Source organism: Gymnogyps californianus, chromosome 1 (genome assembly GCF_018139145.2).
Source record: "Gymnogyps californianus isolate 813 chromosome 1, ASM1813914v2, whole genome shotgun sequence".
Taxonomy (NCBI): domain Eukaryota; kingdom Metazoa; phylum Chordata; class Aves; order Accipitriformes; family Cathartidae; genus Gymnogyps; species Gymnogyps californianus.
In genome coordinates, this window is record NC_059471.1 from 142,558,266 (window position 1) to 142,579,966 (window position 21,701).

Consider the following 21,701-nt stretch of genomic DNA (forward strand, 5'->3'; position numbering starts at 1 on the left):
GGAAAAGGTGAAAATACAGTCCTGGAAGGCTTTGAACTTTTCCAGCTTTCCAGGGTTTGTGTCTCCCCCACTGGTAGCTGTAGGGGCAGTGGGAAGCAAAGAGAGAGACGAGACTCCCACAGCATATCAGCTCTCTGCCAAGTGTCAGACAGCTCTTTTTGTCTATCACTGCTCTGCAATTTCAGAATTAATGGATTAATTGACTATGTCCACTGCCAAAGCTGAGAGGAAATTAAGTATCAAGCAAAGAGTATAAATGCCAGGACAGACATCAGACACACCAGTTAACCAATTTAAAGCAGTAGTTTTAACCTTGCTGGTTGTTTCACTGTCTTTTTAAAAGAAGGAGGAAGCCAACCCATTCACAATCCAAATATGATCCTTTGGCTTTTGCTGAATCAATACAGCATTCACCCTACAAGTGGTATCTGAGGTATGTCATCTCTGCTCAGGTCTTCCTATAGGTAATAATCGTTGCATGCAAACTATGGCCATACAGTACTGCAGGGTAACTGTTCTGCAATGACAGTCTTTTTAGGAACACAGTTGCTACTCACAGAAAACAATTTGGAAAGCCAAAGGTTTTTAAAGAGACACTAATCAAAGGTAATTACAGAGTTAGTAAAATACTTAATGGTTAGCTTTGCTAATTATCTAGCGGTAGACTATGTGGGGGAAACATCAGCTTAAATGGCAACCTTATGCTCAACCAGACTGAAAGATAATCCATGTGTGAGAAGACAAGAATGTGCGAGACACTGTAAGCCTGACACTGAAGTGATGGTGACAACCATCATACACTCCTCGCTATCTTGTCTGTAGGTCTGCTATTCCCCCTCTGGAACTGCATGCCACAATTTCACACAACCGAGCCTTTCAACACCTGCTCACTGTCTGTGTTTCTCCATGTACATGCACAAACGCGCACACACACGTTACCTCTGTTGGCTTCTGTGCAGAGTCTCTGTCCTGTTTGGGAAAGATTAAGACAGACATTTAAAAAGTCATGGTTTATAGCCAGTATTCAATTCGTTATGGTTACCCTGAATTAAATTCTGACTGAAATACCCTTCCCTGCCTATTTTTTTTCCCCCAAAATAGATCTCTTCAGAGCTGTATTTCATACAGATTAATTCTTGCTTTCTTTGAGGTCAGTGAGCTGACATGAAAATACAGTTGCTTCAGTTTACCTTGTAAAGGATTAGCTGCGTACATAATTAGCGACATGCAGTCTGTTAAGGCACTAATGGGCACAGCTGGCTGAGGGGACCCAAAGCAGGAATCAGACAGGGTAGAAGCCAAGTAGATAAAACATCCACAGCCTCCACTCCTTGGCTGTCCAAACGAACCAAAAAAACCCCCTAACCCATGAACTCTAGCTCTCATCATCAAGTTCTGGTTACATTTTCAGTCCTGTCAACATCCTCCTGGGCTGCAAGGCACAGCTCAGAGGCCTGGGTGTCAGGGAACTCAGGAGCTTTTAGGAGCTTAGGCTGTCAAAAAAGAGCACAGTAATTGCCCTGATTTGATGACATTGTTAGAGGCTAGCTGCTTTTGGTCACTTCAAAAGAGACCTAAACTGAAGACATACAAAGGCTCAGTATTTTGTTCCCGACCACCTAAAACATACAGTCACCCCAGACTGTATTTTATAATGCATTAATTACATGGCCTTCCAAAATTATTCGCCTTAAACACAGGTAGGATGTGGTAGTGGGACTTACTTTCTTCTTGTCTTAAATCAGAAAAGCATATCAACTAAAAAAAAATATACCTCATTATGTGAGGGAAAACACAGCAAGAGTCTCAGGTAAACACCTCAAAAAAAAAAAAAAAAAAAGCACCTGTGTTTTCAAGGACAGATTTTCTCCTTTAATAAAATCTGGAAGATGTCACATGTATGTGACCATTGCTAACACATGACATGAGGAGCCCTACTCTGACTCAGAATTTCTCCGACGAAGGCAACAAAGCATCCATGGGGTCACTGCCACAACAGAGACGTCACCCGTATTTCTAAGGGGATGGGAGGAAGCAAGAGACCAAACCAACCACTTCAGATGTCTCTTTTCTCAAACTGCTCAGACTGCTGGACTTCTGCAGCGAAGAAGTTCTGAAACAACGACATAAAAATCATGCCGAGTTACTGGAATTAAATTTGCTAAGATAAACACACTCTCAGGAATCAGCTTGAAAGAAAGCATTATAACACACGATGAGATATACTAAAAACAAAGACATTTTGAATTAAGGCAATCAATGCACTAATCAGAGCCCACGCAATTTGATGAGATACTGTAAGAACCTCCTCGTAATTACTGCTGCTAATGCTTCAGTGACATGATGCCTACCTTTGGATATTTTTGGCTTCTTATTTAACATTATATTTTCAGAAGCACAAGCAGAAGTTACACAGGCAAAGGAAGTGATATAAACAAAAGCTATGAAAAACAGTATTTTTAGCAACAGGCTTCTGACTAATTTAATCTTTAAAGAAGCCAAGCATATTAAGTCAAGCATGTGTGTTTTAGTATTTTATCTTCAGTTCCATTTTCCATTTCGGACCAGATATCCCCCAACTTCTGGTGGGATTTACAGTCCAGAACACTTAAGTCTGGTTGAAAAGAAAGCTACCATTAAAATTTTTCCCGCAACCAGCTATACATTAAGAGTAACTTCACTGAATTTTACAAAGTTACCTATCTTTATAATGACATAAGGGGAGTAGAATTTGGCTTTGGGAATATTCTCGTGGCACTGACTAAGTCACTCAAAATAAAAACAGCTGCTGAGCCTCACACTGTGTACCAGACAAACCCTGTTGACTTAGGCTCCTTACTAACAAATTGCTTTGACTCAACTTCGAGTTCATAAATAGTCCCATTGATTTCCCTAGGGAATATGGCTATGTGGCAGAAATTAAAATTATTTTCTCGTTGTAGTCAGCTGATCACCCTTCCCTCACTATCAAAAGAAAAAAGCAAGTCACGTGCGCATGTACTACGGAAAACTGTAAATTTCAAGGTATATTGACAGTCTACAACCCAATTAGAGATGCCTCACAATGTAAAAGAAATTAACTGCACATGTGCACAGATAAAGCATTGGAAAATAATGATCACGAAAACATAGGACATGAGCACAAAACTACCACCACTAAATATCATCTTGGCTAGAATTAGCTGACATATTTACATGTGTATGTAAAATATCAGGGGTGCATTGCGGGGGGATTTCAAGTCGACAATCACATATAAATATGTTTCCTAAACATTTTTGATTATGATACTTACACTGGACTATCACACAGCTGAGTTTCTGGGGAGGAACCTGTTGATCTTCCTTCACTGTAAAAACAAAAAAGATATGAAAAAAGTAAGGCATTTGGGGATCCCATCCAAATACCTTCCTGATATAGAAATCCTATCATCTCGGCCTGCTTTAATCCTGTTTTCACTTCAGCTGTTATGGTACTAACACATGGCAAATTTTCCCCTCTATGGTGGCAAGTCTTGTAAAAGATAGAGGACAAAGGTGAGCTCAAGAGCCCCAGGAAAGACAACTCGCACTGTAAGTTGATGACAATACTGCACTATTCAGCTTAAATAAATGCAGAGGTTACAGCATGTGCAGGGTGTGCAGCAGCACCAAGTAGTGGAGGTCACCGGCTCCCTGTGAGTCACCCACAGCTTGGGGCATTTTGCTGCAGGTTAGTGCTTTGTTTGTTTTTTTCCAAGACAGGACACAGATGAAATCCCTGCTGGTGATGGCTAGAGCTGCACGAGGCACAGCACAGCAGAAACCAAGCAAAGCTGGTCTTCTGGATAGGATGCTTTCCTTGACTGGAACTGGAAAAATCACACATCAACTTGTGCTTGCACTGATCTTTCACATCAAGATTAATGACGGTTCTAAGCCAACAAGATTTCCTTGTCTCTGGCTTCTTAGTATTTAAACTCATTTAGTTTAAAGCCAGGGATTTGGACCCAGAAGAAAAAGCCCTAGCATAGCCTTTGTCTAGCTGCGAGTCCGGTGTGCTTTTCAGTACTCCCTGCAGTGCCAGTCCAGATCTGCAGGGGCTGGGCTTCCTCACCCAGGCAAGGAGGGTGCAGGCTTAGAAACGCTGGAGAAAGCTGACAGCCACTTCTCACCCTGGAGGCTGCCACTGGGTTCAAGCAGGGGGCCCCTGGGTGCCACAGCTCAGCCACAGCCCCAGGGTACAGCCACACATCCTCACCCCGGCTTCCCTGGGACACTGTGCCTACACATTTCGTCCGGCTTTCAAAATCTCAGGCAGGGCTCTCATAAGGGCGAGCGAAGAAATATCTTTGCATTTCATCATGCCAAAGGATGGCAGCAAGGATATCTCTTTCTCTGATCTTTTGAAACGCCGCTTGGGTTTCCTTCTGGGGCTCCATTAACAGCTCAAGGTTAGAGCCAGACAGTCCTTTTGTTGCAGTTTTGGCAATGCTAATTGCCACCAATCTTTAGCAACTGTGGAAAATGTCTGAATGCAAATCATCAGGAATGCATTTGTGCTAGCACAGCCAACACTATCTCAGCCAGACCTAGATGATGTAAACCTAGATAAAAATAATGATTCTGTGTCCTTCATTACATTAGATCAGTTTTTCTCTCCTTCTGTTAATTTCTTGCAAAGCAGCTGGTATAGAGTGCTGCTACAAGCAACAGCATATTAATACTTCCTTACTGAAAAAGATTTAATCAATGCACTTCAGGAATGTAAGCTTAGTTTGCTATAGCTAGTCAAGTGAATGCTAGCCTTGTTTAACTGACTTAATGACTTGACAATACAGTAACTGGCAGATTATCACTCTCATTAAATGTCACAGAATATTGGATTTACAATTGAAAAATACATGGAAACAATAATACCTTTCACTTGCAGGATCGGGCCTAGGCTGCGTTTTTACTTTCTCTGCAACAGTTTCTGAGCTCTTGGATGTTGATGAAAAAGAAGGGATTGAAATCTGTAAAATACTGGTGTGGATCTGTAAGGAATTCTAAAAAGAATGAAGAATATGTGTTACACTGTTTTGAGCTGAAATTAAGCAGTCATAAATGAAAAAAAGAGTAACAGATAAACTATGAAAAGAAGGATCTGAAATAAGATTTTTAAAAGTGATTTTTTTCCTTCTTTCTATTGTAATACAATGTTTTACTACTCGAAAGATGGCATTGAAGATAAAACATGAATCACTGCACAGATAAGCTACAGCATAGACAAAAATCTCACAAGTACCCCAAAGCTGCCTGCTAAATCTATCTCTACCACAGACCCATGAAGGGTAGTTCACTTTTCAGGTTTACTCCTGTCCTCAGCCACTCAGAGAACACAAAAAAGCTGCTAAACATTTAATTTAATTTAGTTTTCTTCATGGTGTCTTCATGCTGTTTAGTTAAGTAAGTCAAGTCCCTGCTCTGACTCAGACCTTTAAGAGAAGAGATCTATAGTTTTATTACTGGAAAATGTGATTGTAAAAATCAGAGATTGGACCACAACCTACTTATCATTTAACTGAACGGATGTAATGATGATTGCATCCTTTTAAATATACCAGGATATATTAAATAAGTCCCTACATGTTTACTTCAAGTTCCTGACAAATTAAATACAGCTCCTAAAACAGCTGTTTGATATGAAAAGTAATTTCTGTCTTTGATAGGAAAAGTAGTTTAGACACATTCTCATGACAAATACAGCTATTCGCTGTCTTCTGATCCCATTTGATGATTAAGAAAAATAAATTTAACTGAACTCAAATGAAACTCCTCAGCAGCTTTCACAAGAAAACTACATTCTCCAAAAGGATTTGGGACATTACTAAAAACTGTGCAACCCAGAAAAAATCTTTTCAGAAACTTGAGTTTTGGCATCTGCAATATGAATCCAGCACAAGCTATGTTTTCAAGGAATGATGGCATTAAATGAGGAAGAAAAAAAAAGATACCTCTTCGTGAATATTCATGTTAAACTCATCGTGGATTGGAGATGCTGTTACTGGGGTTGGGGATGGGCTTTTCTCTGGGTCAGTCAGACTTGGTGTGTCCAATAAAACCGTGGAAACAGACCCTGAATTCAAGAAGTCTTCACTGTCACTTTCCTTGCCTGAAGGGAGAGAAGATGGAAACTTGTTGGCTTTACTTCTGGATACATGATGACCCTCACTCCCACACAAGGCGCAGCCGGCGTGCTCATTTATGGGCCAAAAAGGGAAGAGGCTAGGATTATTCTTTTTTTTTAGGGCAGACTACAATAGGAGAAGGGGAGTCATTGCCAAATGTTGCTTCCCAATTCAAACACCACAACATAGCAGGGTTGGAGCAGAGGGAGGACATACATCTGACAGTAAAAAGCCCAGCAAATGCCCTCAGCGCATTTGGTGGGATCAGTTTCAACAAGCTGAATAAACTGGGGTAGTTACTTCCTGTCCTGTGTTCTGGAATTTCATACTAAATACTTCTTTTCCCTTATTCACTAGGGAAAGACCACGGGGTCAAGTCCGGCTGAAATTTAAGATGTCTCTACAGTATCTTCAAGTTACCCACAGGAAAAACACAGCCCACTGCACAAGAGTCCAGCACCAGCTTTTAAGTGACTACATTATGTTTGCAGACTGCCACAAACTGAGTCTCATTTAGTTAATGCTGTAACCTGCACCACATCTGGCATCCTCTGCTCCCAACAAGCGACTTGCTGCTCCTGAACTGCCTCGGTACTACCAAAAAGCTTGGATTTCCACACTTGTCATCCATACCAGAGTACTGACACGGATAAGAAAAAGTTAAAGGCAACCAATACTTTCTAAAAAGTGAGCAGAAACCTAGCACTCATTGCCAAAGATTTCATACAAATACAAGCCAAAGTCTGTTCACAGCAAAAACCTCCCTTGCCCATTTTTGACTGCCTGAAATCTCTGTCCATGCTCCATGAACTGACCACAAAGCACAGTTACCAGAGACTCAAGGTCTGTTTTAACATCCTCCTGTCTTTGAAGGCATAGCACTGCATGAAAAAGCAATACCTATTCAAAAAATGCTACTCCTCCAACACTCAGCATGGTGTTTTGCCCTCATCACCACCTTTCCTCTTCCCTCACTGATAATGTGCTTTCCAGCCTTGCAGATCGAAGACGTGCAGCTGTGTCCTTAGTGCCCCTCAGTGGTTTCGAGGAAGGAAAAGCCCTTACATACCAAGATCCAAAGCCCACAGCCAGTTTTCAGCCCAGCATACTCTGGCGCATGCCAGGTCCCGTCTGGGCTTATGTCCATGACATCGGACTAAAAGAAGCTGCTTCCTGAACCCACTGCTGCACCCACCTCAGGGCTGCAGTGCTCGTGTGGGAGCAGGACAGGCAGCTGGAGACTGTGGTCGAGGGCTTTCATGCGGCCCTGCAAATCAGCTGGCGCCCTCAGGAGTGGAGGTCAGGATCTCCTTGCTGCAATCACTGCCTCCCCGCAGGGATGGCTTCTCAAAAGCCAGGCAGAAGCAAAGAGGGGCACCGGCAACCTCTTTTCCCTGGGTCTTAGCCCCAGTCTCAGCAGCATGTCCAGATGGGGCTCTGCCCTCCACTTTTCCTGCCTTGGCCCAGGACAGCAGACCCAAGAGCCCAAACGTGAATCCACCACCACAAAAATACATATTTTGCTCCTCACTCATTTCTGGCTATTGACAATCTTCCCTCTTTGAAAGGACCCTGGGGGCTCCTACATCCATCTCCTAGGAAAGGCATCCACCTCCAACATCTACCAGGCCAACAAAAGCCACAGCCCTTTTCTAACCTAAAGCTCAGGCAACAAGCTCGGGTCAACTGAAGGTCTGTGGAAGGCTGGGTTGGCCTTCTCTGGCCTTTAGAGGACTCAATGACAAAGGAGGTTTCCATAAGGTGGTAATACAACACTGTGGCGCACAGACTTTTAAGTTGCGCGTATATTATACGTGCATACGTTATCAGAATGCTAACGTCTAAAATTTGTTGGGGACAAGTCTTTCAGAGGACAGTGACCTACAAAATGCAACTTCAGTGCTGAAAGAACAGGATGATGCAGGGAAAAAACCCACCAGGCCAGGATCACTGCTGTAAAGGGAGATGCTCATTTTCTAGCATCTAAGTGTTTTCATCTGAAAACCCAGAACCATTTCAGTGTAATGTTCTACATGTGTTTCTTTTGATTTTCTTTTAAGGGAGAAAGGAGAGAGATAGGGTATTCAGTGCAATTACATCAAACTGATGACCACCTCAACATTTATCACCTTTGGAGATCAGAAGCTCCTGGATATTGAAACCTCCACCAGTCTTGGAACATATGGAATGGACTGTTACATGTTACAGTATATATTATAGCTACCATCTCAGCCACACAGTTAAGCTCATTATCTGGTGGCAGAGAAGGCTTTTTTTTGGGGTGTGTGTGAAAAAAGACTGGGAGGAAAAGCCAGCCTGGCCCCCCACTACGGTAAGGAAGGAGAACTATTCCACAGCTGCTGCACATGGTGGTTTGTGAAGGCTTCATTACATGCCAAAGACGTGGCGTGTCATCGCAACACAATCCTGGCAGCACATCCACTTTGCTATGGACATTTTTGCAGCTCTTGGGCATTGCTATTACAGCGTGCGCAGCCACTGGGGCGGTGCTGGTTTGGCTTGTAGGAACGTGCATGCTCAGGCACTGCCCTGCTCAGCTACCAGCCCCTCCCCAGGAATACATGCAAGAGAGGGGAACAGTAATTTTTAGCAGTTAATGTAGCAGCCAGCCCTGAAAGGCATTTCAAGAGGCTATGGAAAGAGCCTGAGAGCTTATCATATTCAAACTAATTTTACAAGGGGAAATAAGCAACGTGACAATAATAGTTACTACTGCCAGATGGTAAATGGGACAGCACCCAAATGTGCAGCTGCCTGGACAAAAAAGGCAATTTACCAGTTCACACCCGTTGAAGAACTGGCTTTTACTCTACCTAAGAGATGCCTCCAAAGATATTAAGTCTAAGAGTCGATGTAACACTACCACAATGCACCTAGAGTTTAAATAAGTAGTTTAATTTTTTTTGATTATACAATACCTTTTTTACCTTGAGCCAATATCACCATGTCTTGAACTTTCTTGTACCTATTCAGAGATTGCCGAAGCTCTTCTATCTTCCGATCCTAAAATAAAGGAAAGTTGTGACTATGCTTCTTCCTTCATCAAATCAAAAATAAGAAATACAAATACTAGATATTCTTCAGTTTAACTGGTTATGAGACTAAAAGAAATGGGAAGTGTGGATGGGACAGGACCCAGAATTCTGAGAGGCTCTGAAGTATCAAAACTTGTATTTAGCAAAAAGTATCATCTGGTTAATCACCAGAATTGTCCCAGCCTTGAAGGTGGATTTCAGCTCCCTTGTTAAGTCAAAGGTAGAGTATAATAAATTTGCCATGTACAAAGAAAGCAGTAATCAAAGGATTTAGGGCTTTGGTGATCAAAAGAAAACATCCTACAAAATGCACATGCATATGAATGCGCAAAACCATACATGAAAACAACTCATACTTTACAGAAAGCCCTTTTGGAAACGCAGCCTGTGATATCTCATGGGACTTGTATGGAGCTCTTTACATTTTCAGAACACGGTGTAAATTGCAGTTGCACTGAATTGAATGACACAACAGTGTAAAGACTCTGCATACATGCGACAGAGCTCATAAATGCTCAGTTATAGTCCCTTAAAGGCACTGCAGTGCTTCTGACTATAGTGAATCATTGACTCTTACAAATTTGATTTTTTAATTGAATTGTGACAAGTTCATGTGTGAAGATTTTCTTAGAGGTTTAACTCAATCTGATGAATGATTACTGAAAAAATAATGACTTTGCTACCTTCTCTTCATTTGCTGCCATTAGAGATTCTACCGCCTTCTTCATTTTCTGTACCTCTATATCTAAAAACACAATACAGTTCTCTAAGTCAATTTAAATAAGATAGTGTAAGGAAATAAGAAAAACAAAAACCCTAGAAGCAACTCAGTAATATCTGAAAGTAAATTTACAAATTAAAAGACAAAACGTAAGCCACTTAAATTCTATTTTAGATGGAAATATATAGAAGAAAACCCTTTTTCTTCAAAACCTTTTTTCTGACATTTTTATCAAGGAAATGATGAAATTCAGGAAATTTCCTTACCCACCCCCCCAGCCTTAGGAAAATGGAAAAGTCAAGAGTAAAACCACTGCTTGACTCTCACTATCTCCATCTTTCAAATAATTGCAAAACAAAAAGTCCAAAATATACAATACTACATTTGGAGTGCAATAAAACACATCCTCATTACAACAGTCAACAAACACCCCAGATTGCATCTCAAAAACCCACTACACAAAGCAATAGGATTAAAGGCTATGATGAAGAAAGCATTGTGCAGTGATGCTTAGTCTTAATTCAGTATGGATGTAGAAACGAGGACAGCACAATGGAATGATACAAGTATTTGCCGTGATGAGCAGTCATGCTAGAATATATATTGTAGTTCAGACTTGGAAAAGGTCCCTAATACAGACGACAGTGTTCTGCGCTTCATCTATAATCCTTATTTACAAAGTAGAAATACATGGAAACATGTATGTTCTAAGGTTAGATTTTGGAGGTGTTCTGGACTAGAAATTCAAAAAGAATGGAAATAATCTCCATTTTTGCTAAAAATTTACCTTGTATAAATGAAGTAAACTTTAAATTTCATTACAAACATAGGCACGTGGCCAAATTCACAGGCAAAAGAAAGCATTTTACCTTGTTTTAACTTCCTAAAATTTCTCAGAAAACAAACAGAGCGGGAAGAACATTTTCCTCCTTAATGAAATGCACGAAGAAAACAAGCTGCCTGGCTGGCTTTCTAGATGAAAGACATTTAGACACATTGGGCTAAAGCAGCAACTGATCCAGTTCCAGTGATTTTCACTGAGTTATGCTAACTGAAAATCTGGTTTACGGGACTGCGACTGCATTTCATTGAGAGGCAACTGTTTTGTGAGTCTCCATGAGACCAAATCTTTCTTTGTCTATCAGCTTTTCTTCAGAAAACTTTGTATTTCAAGTGTGATATATCCATCCTTATTCTCAAATGTTACAGTAAGCGTAACAAAGGGTTATAGATGACGCAACCTAACAATGTTTGTTAAAGCAGTTTTGCAAACACATGCAGAAAGCTATTCTGGAAAGCACTTCTGAAATGCAAATGCTTGTGGACAGACACCAGAAACCTTACTTTTATCTTTGAGCTTCTTTTTACAATTTTCATCTGTGCAGGAAAATCCATTGGATTTGAAATTAGCATGAAGGTTATGACATTAAATAACTTTTAAGACAATATTGATACTTAAGGAGTCAACTATTCCTCATGTATTATTGCAGAAGCAAGCAGTTCATTGTTTCAATCTGCACTCCCCCAGTGCTAACGTTCCTAAGGACACAAAATAGTCTCACTGCTCTCATACACAACTACCTGTCTCAAGGATGTATTTTTCAACTGTATGGTTTCACTTGCAAGGCCTCAGAAAAGGCTTATGCCAACAGATTACTCTTAAGCTAACACTTTACTGGCAAAAACCAGATAAGTGATAATGTACGCATATTTGTTCAGAAAGCACAATTCAGCTAATGGGGCAGATAACCCATGTTATCTGCAAACAGCATTACTTAATACTGGTCCAAGGCAGAAAAAACATGGTTCATCATGGCAGAAAATCTCCTGCTGAGCTATACTGAAAACTAAACTAAAGCTGAGAACCAGAGGCTAATGGGAGTTCAACATACACAGCAGCCCCCAGGAAGAAAAGCCCCATATATATAGCCACAAATGCAATAAAGTCAGACCTTGTTCACATTTAAATGTTAAAAAAAAAAAAAAAGAAAAAAAGGGAATCACAGTTCAATGTGGTCACTTTTAGTGATCTTATGCAGTAGTTTTGAAAACAGATCATTTTATTAAATAAAATGTGACAATCTACACACAGCATTTTCCTCCTCAGGTCAGGGGAGGAGACTAATTAATCTCTTGTGGCTTTATTTTTCTAAAAAAACATACTTTAAAAGCACAATCTTAAAATCAGCAATAACTATCAGTGAGATATATTCAGAAGTGAAATTGCAGCAGGTCAAAAAAGTCTGTGGAAAATTTTTGTGAGGCTTTAAAGAAAAATTTCTATTTTTAAATAAGTCCCCGAATCTAAGTTCCCCCAAATAAATACTGATTTTGTTTCTTCTTTGCAAGCAAATAAAAGAATTATTTGACATGTAAAATTTCTGTGCTAGTTCAAGCTTAATTAGGATTTACACTTAACCAGTGCACAGATTCAGAACCAGTCCTCAATTTCACCTACTTACGGCTAGGTCCACACTGAAGATTTGCTGCTACACATCACACTTTAGTTTGCAGTATGGCTTTTCCCCTTTCTTACCAGTAAGGGGTGTACAAACAAAGCCCAGTATAGATACCCACACAGAAAGTTTCCTCCTCAATACAATCTTTTTGAGAAACTTGTTGAAATGAGTTTAAGGATTTCTTTGCCAAACTGCATCTTTTGAGGCAGCATGCAAGCTACATAAAGAGCTAACTAGGGATTACTTAGGCTAGTTTAAAGTTGATCAAACTTGCTACGACAGTAGGTTCAGCAGTTGCATCGTGAACACCCACTAAATATATTAAAAGAAGTAAACGCCAAGACAGAAAGTATATGAAAACTGAGGCTTTTATCTGTTATTTCCTGTACAACCATTCATGGAAACATGACCTCAGATGAGGTGACTGAGGAGGACATGGTGAGAGAGCCTCCCTTCTTCTTACCTCTGTCCAGTATTTCAATTCCTTCTCCTTTCAGCTTGCAAACCAATTTTTCTTGCAACCTTTTTACCTCAGCTTCCTTCTGCTCTAGTTTGTCTTTCAAAGCTGCTAGCTCATCCTGTAACAGACACAGAATCACTCAGTGACAGCTTCCACACGCATCTGAGATGCTTCCAAAATTCCCTCCTGTGAAGCACAGTGGACAGGTCCTCAGCCAGTGGAAACGACTGAGGGCCCCTTGACATTTACACTGGCTGAGGGTACACGCACCAAACTGACTCTAACAACAGACCACTAAGTCCATAAGGGGGCAAAACCAGGGGGCCTACGGTCTGAAAGTGTCAGTCTCATTTATAATTGAAAAGACATTTTACATCTAAATTTAAAAAAGAAAGAGTAAAGCAAAAAAAGCAGTTTTCTTATTTATTTAACCTTGCAGAGACAGAAAAAGTGCAGGTGATGAGGCTGAATGCTAAAATTTATGAACACTTATTTTGGTATTTATAGGGCATTTTGCATGTTCAAAGCTGGACAATTATGGAACTGTGCTTACACCAGGCTGAGGACAGTTTCAGAAATAACCACTGTTTCTATGAAAGAAAAATCAATCACGACACCATCAAGCACATCAAGACATACTGGAAAGCAGTTCAGATGAAAATGTGGTACCTCTGCCACAGTTTGCGTTTGCTGATCGAGCATTAGGAAAGGAAGCTTAGAGCTGAGATTCATGGGAATAAGACAGATGGTGTTTGGGGGAGTTGGGGTGTATTAGACAAATGCTGTCAAATTTTAACTTAGATCTAACCATCTGCACTAGCAAGTGACTGGCACGGATCCATGCATTTAACTTCTTAAAATTTGAGTCAAATCCTACCCAGTTTAGTAACATGTTTCTTTGATGTCCGAGGATATCTTGTGCAACAGCATCATCAAGACAGGACCCTCAGTGCAAATGTACCCAACACTGAAAATTTAATTTGTTCAGTTTGTAAACAAAACAAAACAAGGCAAGACTCATAATTTTGGCATTTACAGCTTCTAACTGAAGTTTTAAATCCTTAAAGGAATAAACCAAACTAGAATACTGTGGCTTAGGTATATTCCTGAGCTTCCCTCAAAAGATCTGTTGCAAAATATATTGATGTCTGTGACCCAAACTATGGCCCAGACTACAGAATTTCCTGAAATTGGTTCCTGTATGCTCTAAAGCATCATTAAAAAATAGATCAATCTTAAAATTGTCAAGAAATCAAAGCTTCTTCCAGAACAGTGGTTGGGCAATACAATCCTCCAGTGCTCCAACCCGGTACTGATTTTGATGGGATTTCTGCCAGTGTAGGACCTATGCTTCTCCAGAACAAGACCATCTCTTGGTCACTTGAGAAGCTGCTGTTATACCCACGGGCAACTAGAGCTGCATGTGGTTGTTGATATGTGTTTCTCCCCCTGAATTAGAAACACGATATGTAAATTTACACGTGGGAGAGGGGACAGTATAAAAGAATCACTATTTTCTAGCTAGTTTTCATGAATAAATTTTCTCTAAAAAGGTGAGAAAAAGTTCCGTTTGAGTAATGGTCGTAAGCTATAGGCAATCTTCCCTTGGAAAGGGAATGATTTTAACCCAAGTCTAATTCCATTATGTGTAACCTATGCAAAGTTCACAATACTAAAATCCCCTCCCATCCAATGTAAAAGCTGTTTACAAGGAATACCTACATAAAGAGCTTTCCACATCTAATGGGAAAGGGCGCACTGCGTATCAACACACAGCAATTAATGAAGAACAGAGCATGACAGCACGATGCAAGACAGACCGTAAAACAGTGGAACATGAAGGATTCAAAACAGGCCCCGTGTTACCCAGAAACTACTACACCTTTAGCATCTGGCTTTTTTGCTCCATCCGCTGCTTTTCATACTGCATCTGACCCACTTTGATTTTCATACTAGAAAGTTTGGCCATTAAAGACTGGTAACAGAGACAGAGGAGTGAGAGAAAACTAAAGATAGAAAGAGACAAGGCTATAATGGCAAAGAGAATTTAGACACTTACAGAAACAGGCTGCTAGAATTACTTAGGTGAATGCTTTCTCTTCAGAAGTGGCTGATTTTTAGCACATTTAGGAGAAAATAAATGCTCAGCTTTGGTCTCACCTATGGCACACGCCTTATGTACTGCAACTGCTGTTTCTTGACACATATGTGAAACAAGGGTCTAAACAGGTAATAAATTCACTGTTAACAGCCAGCTGCATAGTAAGTTATCCTTCATAAAAAACAATGCCCAGATCTGAAAACCATAGCATGAAATTTGGAAATAACCCCTGTTGCTAAGTGAGTACCATGAAACCCCTGGGCCTGAGTGTGCTCAGGATTTTGCAGGGTGCACGCAAGGATTGGGGAAAAGAGAGTGAACTTCTAAAGCCTGACTTACACCCATCTCTGCTTCTTCCCCTCAGCCTCACTTACTTTGGTCGTTTTCAGTTTTTTCTCATACTGGAGTCTTTCATTGTCCATTTCTCCCACTCTCAACCGCAATTCATTTATTTCCTGGATCAAATCCTGAGTGAGGGGAAAAACAAGACCAGAAATTCAGTAAACAAAACAGAACAGCTACCCATTGGTAGGACCATAAAACCACAGCAGCAATAAAAGGCACTCCGTACATAAAAACACACCACTCAAATTCATAGCTAAGTCATGCAATTCAGAGCTTCCTAGATAGCCAGGGACTGTATTTCTCAGTTTCTGCATTCCTGCACTGAATGCAAGAGGGCAGAGGACAAAGGGAGACATAAATTGAAGTTGTGTTCCCTGTGCTGAGGGCCAAGAAAGGCCTCCTGCCCCTCTGGCTGCTCAACTGCTTGGATGTCCACCACTACGAGTGGGTAATGGAAAACCGCAGCAGCTGTCCTTCAATACGCAGCAGCCACATCCTCCCCTCCCCAGTCCATCCCACCCCAGGCTCGCCAGCCATCACCCGCCTTTTCAAAATATGAAGTGATTACAGTGTAAGTCCACGTTTCCGCCACTGAGATGAGCCCCTCTAACTGAGGGCTGAATGGAAGAGCCATCACTGGTTTCTACAAGCACAAAGGCACATATGTTTAAGCATCAATGGCACCACTACATCTGAGCTTTGCAAATTCAGCCTGGTTTGGAAGAAACTTGGAGCCACCACCAACTCACATCTGAGCTCTTCGAATGGCTCGACCTCCTGGCCATCCTCCTGGAGAGACCTACCAGGTTTGGTGGTCAGCCCTGAGTGCCACCAGCTCTACAGCTCCCTTCCTGCAGTAGTCAAACGAACCCTGAGATTGACCGCCCCACCAAGGTGCAAGGCACTCTTTCTCCAAACCTCCCGGTCCTCTAGATGGGGAAACGGGATCTGAAGTGGCCAGCTGCAGACCTGCAGGAAGCCTGGGGCACAGCCAGGACAGAGTGTCCCTCCACATAAGAGATAACAAACCTCAGCTTATCGGGAAAATGATCTTCCTGCTTAGCAGGGAAACACATTATCAGAAAGCTGTGGCTTTTGCACAGCCCAAAGATGTCGAGAAAGCTTCTGCCTCATGTATATCTCCCTGACCTTTAGTTTATGTACGGACACTAGATCAGTGTTACATTTGTGGGAAAAAATAAAAAAAAAAGAAAAAAGCAGTTTCTCAGCAGCTACTGTAATGCTGTATCACCAGGAAACTCTTCAAAAGAGGAGATAAGCTCTTTGTGCACCCTAGAAAACATAAGAGGACTTGAACTGCAGCGTATCGGCTTTTAAACTACCAAGAAGACAGTATGGTACTTAGGTTTGCTTGTCTTCCTACATGGTAAGGCAAATCCTATCCATGTCAAGCAACGCTGTACATCGAGCTAACAACTGTAAGCACAATTTTTCAGAACTGTATAATTAATAGAGATTTATAATTTATAAATTAACAAGCCAGCAGCTGACATTTAGAGGGTATTCATGGGTCCCTAGTAACACCTGCCTTCCAGCCCCATGCCACATTTTCTGAGCTTACAAGCCTCTGGTTATTATTTTGTGCTTAATGAATCTGGTGGCAATAGAGCAGCATCTATATTTCTTTAGCAAGATCCAAGCTCAATTACCAGAACTACAAGGAAAATGAAAATATAGAACATTTTGATGCTATTAGTAATTCCTATTGCTAATGTATGACTTTCTGATTTGGGTACACCTGCAATTCCTCACTGATTCTTCAATGTGTGACCTTTACAAAGCACATCACTCTTCGAAGTATAAATGTACATGGATGTCAGTCTGCACGACTACATTAATTGAGCTGTTTCTTATCAACACCAAGTATTCGAGATCTCTAACAAATCTATGTTCCCAGGTCTGATGGTCAGCTTTGGCACACTGATGATTGATTTGTTTGGGGCTTTTCTCTCCTGCAGCCATCATTTTTGCTTTGGCATGATCCAATGTCAAAATATGCTGTGTAGCAATAACTGCTGAGGTTGTTGCCTACATATTTATCACTTGAACTATGTGATTTTTAAAATACTGAAGGAGGAGAGGGAAACCAGTTACCTGTATTCAAAAGGCCCCTGTGAGGCAAAATGAATAACAAACCAAAACTCTTCTCCTTTTATGAAAAAAAGTTAGCACTTATGGGTATCGATTAATAGCAGTGTTAAGATGCACTCACAAAGTCACAGAAAACAGAGCAATGTTGCAACCAGAATCCAAGAATGTAAGATCTTGGAGCAGAAAGTAAATTCTTCTGCTTAATCCGGTACGGGCCTCATGGCTAATCGGATCCTTTACCACCGGTAACTGGTCACCAAAAATACTGCACAATTTCTCAAGGGTTAAATAGAACTAAAGACAAGTCCTAACAGCATGCTTTGCCCTAAAAATATTTTCAATTACTCTCTTACAAGTGCAACATTAACTCATGTCTTAAGTTATCTACAACACAGTAACCGTAAATGACATTCATTGTCATCTTTTTGAGGCAGAGGAGTACATTAAAGATTCACCAGGTTCCATATACAGACCCTCATCAGTACAAAAGAGATGGTCAAGCCTTGCATAAATGAGCAGAGGAAAAAGAAAAGGCGCAAACAGGGCTGTCTCCCCTGTTACTGAATTGCTATTTAAATTTGGGCAAGCTACTGGAGGTAGAGTTTGTCAGAGGCACTGAGGTTCCCTAAGAAATCCTAATCCTCCCTGTGTATTTCACTTTCCTGCTTGCTGCCCTGAAACATTTACCCTTTTCTTCCACTATTCTCTGTTCAACTGATTTTGACCACAAACCTTTCACAGCAAGGACCACCTTGCCCCCTCCTGCAGCAGCCCCAGCAAGGAGATCACAGCATTGTTTGAAACCTGAAGGCGCCAACCATTGTAACTGCTTATGATCTGAAGAGCTTTTGGGACCAGTGTGATGCTTGAGGTGTGTATGTCCCTGTGGCACTCAGGGTGTTGTACAAGATCTGGGACGAGACCAAAAACCCACTGAGCTCCCTGGCTGACTTGGATGAATCAGCAGTAAAACAGTCACCCACATGGTGGCCAGTGTATGGCACCTGCTTTGCTTGCATTTAATACCTCCTCTTCGGGCACCCATAAATGGGTTAAAATACCTGCCCTGGGCGTAATGCATGTTCCTGTCTTAAAAACCTGCAAAACAGGAAAGAGCCATGAAATGGTCCTCTTCTGATTCAGAGTTAGGTGCCTCCATGCAAACACCCAACTGCTGTTCCTTGCATGGATCCATGAATGGAGCTGACAGGGTGGGACATACAGACTCCTATTTCCCAAAGCCTTTTCCTTTCCTGCTCATGTTACTTGTGCTCTTCGTAGCAGGGCCAGGGAGGCACAAAAAAGCAATGATAACTTTAAGCTTCGGGGGTCAGAGGCTTTCTTACTGGCACTGGGAACACAAACTACATTCGTCATTTTGCTCCACTCAGAAATTGATCTGCACAAAGGAGACTGGTGGTGTTTAAATTATGAAGAATTCCCCATGAGTGAGCCAGTTTACCCTCTGGCTGCTGCTTCAAAGACCATGTCTGGTTACGGACTCCTCCCTAAATAAACTCCCTTGTACGATATTTTCTTACATAAACTCAGCCCAACTCAGACCACCCGTGCTCCTTAAGGAAAATAATACTGGTGTCTCCTGAGAAAGTGGAAAGACTGGAGTGATTTAAAGAACAGGACAATTATAAATCTCTATTAAGTATACAATTAGCTTTGAAAAAGCTGTGTATTTGTGAACATTCAGACAGTAAAGTCCTAGAGCACAAAGGAAAAAAATCTCACAGATCTAGTGAAGCATCTGTTTAGAGAAAGAATGGTGAATATGAGAAACCTACCAAGCTGGAATGGGAAGTTGCAATGACAGACATAAGTAAAAAGTAGATAATATGAAGGGTTTAATCTGAATGGTAATTCTGTAGGAGACAGTAGCTCCACAAAAGTTGTTTTAAGATGTCAAAGGTTTTTTTTCTTTTCACTTTCTTGTCCCTAAACAAAAACACAAGCAATATTCATAGTTTTTCTTTCCCAGTTTGGATATGAATTTTTTTCCATTTTGAACTCTGCATAATAAAATGCCATAATGTGTTTTACAGTAGAATATTTTAAATATTCATTTAAATACTTAGGTCTGCTGAAATAATTGATCATCTACTACTTTAAACAGGAATATAATTAGATCAACACTGAATAAGATATTGTGGACTTCTGCGTAAGTACTGCCTCCAAAATACCTGTTAGAGATTTTGCATGGCTGAGACCCTTACAACTAATTAGCCATTCATTTTTCCACTGAACAAAATGGAAATTAAGACATATTATCCCTTGCGGTGTCTAAGCCTAGGCCTTTTTACAGCTATAAAGTGTTGAAACAAAGAAGAAATGACACAATAATTTCTATCACACTAAACTACATCATTCTGGTTTTCAAAGGGAGGGAGGAACATTTTAGTAATAGTTCATTAGTTCTGGCATAAATATCCAGGATATAAATCTATATAGCCCCTAATTATGGTAATTACCTTTTAAACATAATTTAGGCTATCTTATTTTTATCAAAGACATTAAGTGTATTTCCGGGTATTCCAAAGAGAAAGGTCTTCATAGCTGCCATGCAGGTAAGCCTCTTGCACAGAGCCTACAGAGTTGCAGTGCATGTTGTGGTCCCCACACTGTAACCACTTTTCTGGGAACAGAGGTAGCTCCACGTCCACCTTCTTGGTATGCTGAGTTGTGCTATTAAGTTATGGAGAGACTGCAGTTCAGGGGGGAAACAAAGGAAGGGGGAGTACAGGAAAGCTCAGCAATGAATCATATTCAATAAAAATAAGGATAGAAAGAGAGGAAGCAAATCACTCAAAGCCTAATCACTTTTGTTACCTGTTTTGGAAAGCAAAAGAAACCACAGGGTGTTTACAAATGGGGAAGCAGTGGAATCCAGTTCTGAAAGCACCTGCTCACTGCAATCATTTGGACCAAACCTTGCCTCCCCAAAGCCATTTACTGCTGATGTCAAGTCATCAATCTATTATTTGGGCTGCTTATGATAGGTGTCAGTACACAGGTAAAGACTGTTATTTGTTGTATGCTGTAATTCACGCAAGAGCCAAGCACTGCGTGGGCAGAGAGACCTCACGGGAGCTGTGAAAGCAGCCAGCTCTTAAACACACCTCCTGTGGATGCAGACGACCTTCAACAATTCCCTCCACCTTTCCCCCTGCCATTTTCTCCAGCATTGCCATGCACAGTATTCACCTGGACTGCAAAACCAGCTGCTTTTAAGGCAATGCTGCGATCTTTCACATAACACCTGCTATCAAACTAGAGGAAAAGGTAACGGGGGGCAACACGAATCCAACCCACAGCTTGGCGACACCCAGATGTGCTACACTGCAGGAACGGACACTACCATCACTACGTAAATGACCACCACCTTTCAAATCTGAACATGATTCAAGTAATTAGTTTTCAACCTGTTGACTTGTTTGGGTCTGCGGATTACTTCAGACATGTCTAAAGAAAGTAATTCAAAAGCAAGGCTAACTTTTGCTCTTACGCTTGCAATACAAGTGAGGAATGACACTTCACTGGAAAATATGTAGGAAGCTGGAAAGGAGTTGGTAAACTACTGATTGAAGTGGAAAGGGCAAATTTTGTCTCCTGTGATGACATTATGGCTTCTTTCCTTCTGGAAATGAATGACATCTGGAACATCCACAATACGAACATCTGACATTTCAGCTCATGTATGAACCCAGAATTGGAAATTTTGTTCTGCTTCCTAGGCGGACTCCAAGGTATTTCTGATATGGGGTATGTCACCCTGGCAGCAAAGCTTGGCCTGATTCTTGGAGTTTCCTGGAAAAACTGGGTTTGCCCACCTGCTTTGAGGCTTTCTGGCTTCAAACACGAGCAAGGTTCAGCTACACAGATCTGCAGCACACAGAAGGCAAATGCCTCAGGAGAGTGCTGCCAGGGATGGCAGCTCCACCTGGCACTGGCCGGCACTGTACACCGCTGGGCTTGAAGCCAGGCTGAGATGAGTAACTGCTGGCCTCTCGGTCCTGGGCTTCTGTAAAGCTGGGGTTTGAAGCGAGGCTTCAAAATGCCCTCACACTGAGTCACCTCATTCTCTCTGTTACTGAAACCAAAAGCTATATCTTTTAGTGTGCTGTGTCTTTGCACATGCATGCTTTCTGTACCTGCAATGGGCTTAAGCGTTTGCCTCAGACATGTCTTACTAAGACGACGACAGTTTCAAGATGGGACAGGAGAGTGCAGTATGTTCACGATTTTATTTAAATCCATCCTAAATGCCATCCCTCTTGAGATGTGATGGCAAG

At 41.2% G+C, this 21,701-nt stretch overlaps 1 protein-coding gene across 4 annotated transcripts in view; it reads right to left on the reverse strand.

The window, feature by feature from the left end:
• PPFIBP1 (PPFIA binding protein 1) overlaps positions 1-21,701 on the reverse strand; it is a 119,857-nt gene that overhangs the window by 18,594 nt on the left and 79,562 nt on the right. For 2 of the 4 annotated variants that reach the window (XM_050915062.1, XM_050915047.1), the window contains exons 8-17: positions 15,318-15,410; positions 12,846-12,960; positions 11,268-11,300; positions 9,886-9,947; positions 9,086-9,170; positions 5,973-6,130; positions 4,897-5,024; positions 3,294-3,347; positions 2,053-2,113; positions 940-969 (exon numbers count right to left, since the gene is read on the reverse strand). In XM_050915062.1, the coding sequence (XP_050771019.1) occupies positions 940-969; positions 2,053-2,113; positions 3,294-3,347; positions 4,897-5,024; positions 5,973-6,130; positions 9,086-9,170; positions 9,886-9,947; positions 11,268-11,300; positions 12,846-12,960; positions 15,318-15,410 (819 nt within the window). The remainder of the gene's footprint in view (positions 1-939; positions 970-2,052; positions 2,114-3,293; positions 3,348-4,896; positions 5,025-5,972; positions 6,131-9,085; positions 9,171-9,885; positions 9,948-11,267; positions 11,301-12,845; positions 12,961-15,317; positions 15,411-21,701) is intronic. The other 2 variants (XM_050915055.1, XM_050915070.1) reach the window with 2 other exon arrangements.